Source organism: Salvelinus sp. IW2-2015, linkage group LG8 (assembly GCF_002910315.2).
Source record: "Salvelinus sp. IW2-2015 linkage group LG8, ASM291031v2, whole genome shotgun sequence".
Classification (NCBI taxonomy): Eukaryota; Metazoa; Chordata; class Actinopteri; order Salmoniformes; family Salmonidae; genus Salvelinus; species Salvelinus sp. IW2-2015.
The window spans coordinates 53635316-53641315 of record NC_036848.1 but is presented as its reverse complement, the minus strand read 5'-3'; the positions used below and the strand labels follow the sequence as shown (position 1 = coordinate 53641315).

The 6000-nt window shown below is 43.6% G+C and overlaps 1 protein-coding gene across 5 annotated transcripts in view; it reads right to left on the bottom strand.

Annotated features, from left to right (window-relative positions):
- LOC111968146 (E3 ubiquitin ligase RNF157) overlaps window positions 1-6000 on the bottom strand; it is a 31065-nt gene that overhangs the window by 7579 nt on the left and 17486 nt on the right. For 4 of the 5 annotated variants that reach the window (XM_070445003.1, XM_070445001.1, XM_070445002.1 and 1 more), the window contains exons 10-16: window positions 4453-4565; window positions 4135-4367; window positions 3725-3827; window positions 3525-3633; window positions 3182-3399; window positions 2979-3044; window positions 1421-1469 (exon numbers count right to left, since the gene is read on the bottom strand). In XM_070445003.1, the coding sequence (XP_070301104.1) occupies window positions 1421-1469; window positions 2979-3044; window positions 3182-3399; window positions 3525-3633; window positions 3725-3827; window positions 4135-4367; window positions 4453-4565 (891 nt within the window). Of the gene's footprint in view, window positions 1-1282; window positions 1324-1405; window positions 1470-2978; window positions 3045-3181; window positions 3400-3524; window positions 3634-3724; window positions 3828-4134; window positions 4368-4452; window positions 4566-6000 lie in introns of all 5 variants that reach the window. The other variant, XM_070445005.1, reaches the window with a different exon arrangement.

The window sequence follows — 6000 nt, the reverse complement described above, 5'->3', positions numbered from 1 at the left end:
AGTCAGAACATGCATGGTGATTAAGATGTCACAAACATACACACAAGATACACAAACATGCAGACATACAAGCATTTAAACACACATTCATAAATTACACACACACACGCATTCAAACTCTGGGGTCACACGCATTCAAACTCTGGGGTCATACGCATTCAAACTCTGGGGTCACACGCATTCAAACTCTGGGGTCACACGCATTCAAACTCTGGGGTCACACGCATTCAAACTCTGGGGACACAGAGAGGCAGGGTTAGAGATTGAAGCCCAATTTATCACTTTGGAGTGGAGGAGGAAGAGAGGAGGATGAGGAGATGGAGTATGACTCCACACACACACACACACACACACACACACACACACACACACACACAGAGAGCGAGAGAGAGAGAGAAAGAGGCTCACACTCACGCAAATATACTGTACATACAACTGCATATTAGGGTGTGGAATCTAAGCAGCGCATGCAGAGCACAGCAGGCAAACACACAAGCATTGGCAAGCTAACAACCCACACACATACACAGCTGACCTGGATACAAATACTATTTAGGGGATTTCAAGTACTTTCAACGACATTTGGAAGTAAGTATTTAAATACTGTATATTTTATTTGAAAAGACAAGTAGTTGAATATTGGAATGTATTTGGAAATACACTTGGAAAGTATTTTAAAATACACTGACTCAAATATACTCCCATTTAACCCAGGTATTTGAAAATAGTATTTGAAAATACTTTCCAATAGTAGACTATTTATTGGAAATTGTTTGAAAATCATTTCAATAGAAGTAGGCTCATTTATTTTGGTCACAGTATTAGAAAATACTCAAATACACATAAAATAGGTATTTGAACCAGGTCTGACTGACACACACACACACACATACACAGAGCAAACTGAGCCAAGTGCAAAGGTGCAAACGCATGATTTGTGATGATTTCACCGATGGCCAGTATTTTAGCCCCTCATTTTCATTTACAGTAGAGAGAATCTAGCATGGCACTACTTAAAAACACCCTGCTATCTCACTAATAATGGTCTTTCTATGGTAGATCAAAGTATAGGGTGCTGTAACAGGGTAGTCAGTCACTAGAATGCCATGTTAGAAAGGACAAGTGGCAATGTCKTCAGAATTGATGAGAGTATTGGAGATTATTATTATATATTTTTTTAAATGTAAGGCAAGGGTAAGGAGGCTTTAAGTTAGGAAACTGTCTCCACAGTATATATTATAATTCAGAAATGTTCACAAGTTGTTCACTGTTTTCACAAGAGACAGACTGACACACATTTTCTGTTTTGACTGAGTTTTAGACTGCCCCATACTTCTGTCCTTTCCAGCATGGCCAAATAGTGAGGCGGGTAAAGCAGAGGAGTCAGAGGTGAGAGGTCAATAAGAGKTCACATAGTTACCCTGCTCGTGGGAAGGGGAGGGGCAGTCTTCCTCTGTGACATCATTTCCCTGTGAGAAGGAGAGAGACAGTTAGATTTATGTTGTATTGTATATTTTATACGTTTTGTATCTATATCCATTCATATAGTTTAGGTACATTCCACCAATTYGGTGCCTTTTGAGAAGTGCAACTTGGGTCCAAAAAAACTTGATTTCATCTCATTTAAAAATTCTGTCACAAAGAGCATGTTAAGTGCCAAATTAAGTAACAGGTTTGACGATTTCATCTTAAAATCAGCCATAAATTCCCTTGTGACAGGGGAAATGGAAGCTTGTTGTGTGCAACAGGAGTGCCAATTAAATGGAAGAGACACCCACCCCCACAAAATATATATATATATATATTCTAGCCTGTCTATCTCTGGGTAACAGGGTTGACATGTTATGCTCGACCCGCTCAGTTTTCCACCACAAAAAAAATATGAAAATGGCCAAAAAGAGTAGAACYAGCTCACCTGATTTAACTATTCGATTTTAAATAATCTAAAGATACATTGAACAAGGAATAGTTTCACCATATTAAAACGAGAGTTCAGTTCACGTAACAGGGTTGACCTTAAAATTAGGGACAGATGTAAATGAATCACTGTGACAGTGCAAGGGGTTTTACACTGTCTAGGGTGTTAGGCATAGGTAATAACTCAAAGGTAAAGGCACAGGAGACAGGAACGCGGTGCAAACAAAGTGGCTTTTATTAAGAAAATGAAAATGACATCCTGGCTCTTGCAGAGCTCTACAGGGTCAGACTTTAACATAAAGTCGACAGGACAAGCCAAAAGCTTAAGCGCTGCCAATCATATCGGTCCTGTCCATACCTCACGTGACGTGTGCTCTCCAGAATGCTCTCCCCACAGAGTCAGAGCTGCACACCTTTAAGTCTTTAGGCAGTCAATTAGAGGGCTGCCCCACCCTCGTTAAGGGAACAGTGCTGGCTAGGCTTGGCTCTTCTGCWCCACAATCTCTACTAACATTAAATAAATAATCATCTTCAGAAAGGACTTTGTCAAAGCAACAAAAAAACTAAGGCTTTACAATGATGGTGATACATTTTTTGGGGGGGATTAAGTGGGTTAAAATCTTCCTAGAAGTGACGCAGGGTTGACAGAGGGACATGTGAAAATCCTGTATTTTGGCACTTTAGCAAGCCTTTATTCATGTTAAAAATCAGATTTATTGAATTCTCCATGTGGCCTATATTAAAGGGCACTTCATTTAATATAACTGGCTTTTAAAATGCAATATTTTGGAATGACCCTACTATATATGCACTCTTCGTGGAACGACCCTACTACATATTGCACTCGTCGTGGAACGACCCTACTAAACAGGCACTTTTCGTTGGAACGACCCTATAATACATGCACTTTTCGTGGAAACCTCTACCTAAAAGGCACTTTTCGTGGAACGACCCTACTAAACAGGCACTTTTCGTGGAACGACCCTACTACATATGCACTCGTCGTGGAACGACCCTACTAAACAGGCACTTTTCGTGGAACGACCCTACTATATATGCACCTCTGAATCCTGCTCGTCTGACACAGCGACTGAGAAGTTCTGTTCTTTTGGTTCCATGGGTAGCTCCTGAGAAAGAGACAACAAAAGAGGGAGAAAGAAAGAGGGGGGGGGTTATTCTCTATGTCAGAGATTTCGACAAGCCACTCCTCTAGGTGTTCCCTCACTCTCTCCACCCCTGTTCTCCCTTCTCTCCCCCGTCTCACTTCCCCATCCTGCTGTGAGGGTCCCCGGCTCTCCATGGGTGCATCCTGGTTCTCCTCCCCCTCTGCTTCTCCCCCCTCCTCCCCCTCTACCTCCCCCTCCGGCCCAGCCAGGTAGGAACCGGACATGGAAGACAGGGTGTCAGTGCTGATCTGAGAGTGATGGCTGTGGGACGAAGCCATGGACATGACTGACTGGGCCAGGCTACTGCTCACTTGGTCTGAGAGGGGGAGAAACAGAGAGAAGAAGAGACAATTAACAATGTTTTATAATTTGACACATTTTCTATTGCCCACTGGCCACCCTCTAGCAGCGCCTGCCAGCCAGCCCCAGCAGAAGGCCCACCTTCAGGGGAGGTGATGGTGGAGGAGAAAGGTGTTCCAGTACAGGAGGACTGGTCGATGGCYCCAGACGAAGATAGAGTCAGGTTCTCACTCTCTGAAGTTACACCACTCTGGAACAGAGAGCAGACAGAGTAAGGTCAACCACACACACACACACACCGGAGACAAACAGACACCAACACACACACTGTGTCAGTGTACCTCCGGTTGTTGTTTCCGGCGGCAGGCCTGAACTTCTGATTCACTGCGTTCTGACTTCTCGTCCTCCTCCTCGGGCAGCACCGAAGAATTCTGGGAGAGAGACCTGACACATCCCATAATGTAGCAGTCAGAATCATAAACACCACAACAAAACACTCACAACACTACCTTTGTCCCGAAAGAAAGATATTCTATTAGCTAAACCTTTAAAAGTCCTAGGAAATTAATTCCTATTCAAATGTACAGTATGTTTGTATGCATATATGCATCCCAAATGGCACCCTATTCCCCATGTAGTGCACTACTTTTGACCAGGGCCAATAGGGTAGTGGTCAAAAGTAGTGCATTATATAGGGAATTTGGTGTCATTTGGGACACAACCTGTGTCTTCAAGTGTATGCTCCTCTCACTTGGAGCCGCTCTTCTTCAGTTTGAGTCCCTGGCTGGAGTTGGAGTGGTCCAGGGGGGACATGGAGCGTGCCGGGGCGGGGTGGGTCTCACTGCTATAGTGGGGCAGGGTCCCTGAGACGTGGCCCCCAGAGAGGTCCTGCAGAGGGGGGGCCGAGGGAGACACGCTCAGGGGCCCGTTCAGAGCCTCCAGGAGAGACACGGCCTCATAACCTGGGGGGATGTKGTCCGACGCCTGGGGGGAACGAAAAAAGGAGATGAGATGTCATGTTGCTATACGCTGTATTTAAGAACAAAAGCTGTGTTTGTATATATCATACCGAGTGTTCCTCTGAGTCAGAGGTCTGGGAGGTGATAACGGGGTTAAACCCGGCAGGAGAGAGAGGACTCAGCTTCTTCCTCATGGCTCGGATCTGCAGCAGGGCCCGGAACGCTAAGGACGCATTATAACATGACTAAACGCCCACATCAGTAGAATTCAATTTTTTMGAGTTGAAAGATGGCCAGAGCTTACCCATGATGCTGCACAACAATGTAAGTCAATAAGTAACTGTTTTAGTCAAAGTATGATATATTTGGGCTTAAAGTGACAAAAACTGCACACTTTGTATAAATTCGTGCCTATGACATTTATTTTACTATGAAATGACCTATAAATAATTTTTTGCCTAAGTTTTGTTTCAGTGCCGGGTTTTATTTGAATGGTACCACCCACCAATATGGCATTGTTTATTAATCAGAAACACCTACAAAGTTTGCGAGTCGCGGTGAAACTGTTTTTGCACCTCCCCTTTTTTTACCAGAAAATTATCATAATGCATATTGGATATTTTGTCAAATGTAACTTATTACTGAGCTAGTCTACATGAAAAAAATATGACCATATTATCGATAGTAAAATTGCATGATATGATTGCATTTTGGAACCCCGCTTCCCTTGTCGCCCTAAGATAAATGGTTTTGCATGACCCACGGCCCCGGGTGTGCAGGGTTTGCTCCTTTTTGACCATTCAATTGATCCTAAAGAGAAATCTCCACCCACCCGGGGCACCGGACCATGCAAAACAAACATTGATATTTAGCTAAAATTTGCTAAAATGATAACAGAGAGAACAAAGAATATAGCTATTTGATCATATCCGTGTGCATGTCCAAACACTAATGACGTCTGGAATCCGACACAGTTTCATGGAATTATCAAACAGTAAGAGTCAGACAAACGTCAACCCTCAACATGTCAACAACTATAGGCAGGGTTTAGCTGTGACTGACCTCTTGACAGGTAGGCTGCTAGTCTCTTTCTGAAATAATTATTTTCACCTGACTTACAGTGTGCCCGTCTTAACTGAAATGGTGCTCACATAACTTTCATAAGCTAGGTTAGCATGCTAGCTAGTTACACTGACAGCTGACAGTCAATGCCTTATTGGTTGTTATTTCTCTGCTACACTTGAAAATCACCACAACATTTTCCACCCTCCAATTCCTGAACATGTATTAGCAGCCTGTGTCAGTCTTCGAGGTGGAACCTAAACGAGAATTTCAGCTCTAGGATGGGAATTACTCGAAATAGGTGCAGCAACTTCCTCTGAGGTGGGTCTTTAAGTATTGATGTGGTGGTCTTATGCATACCAGAGTATGGCTTACGAAGGTCTTATGCAGCATTATAGACTCACATAGTCTGCAGATGGGGTAACAGTTAGGCTATTAGTCCCTGTGCCCAAGAACACTAAGGTAACCTGCCTAAATGACTACCGACCCGTAGCACTCACGTCGGTAGCCATGAAGTGCTTTGAAAGGCTGGTCATGGCTCACATCAACACCATTATCCCAGAAACCCTAGACCCACTCCAATTTGCATACCGCTC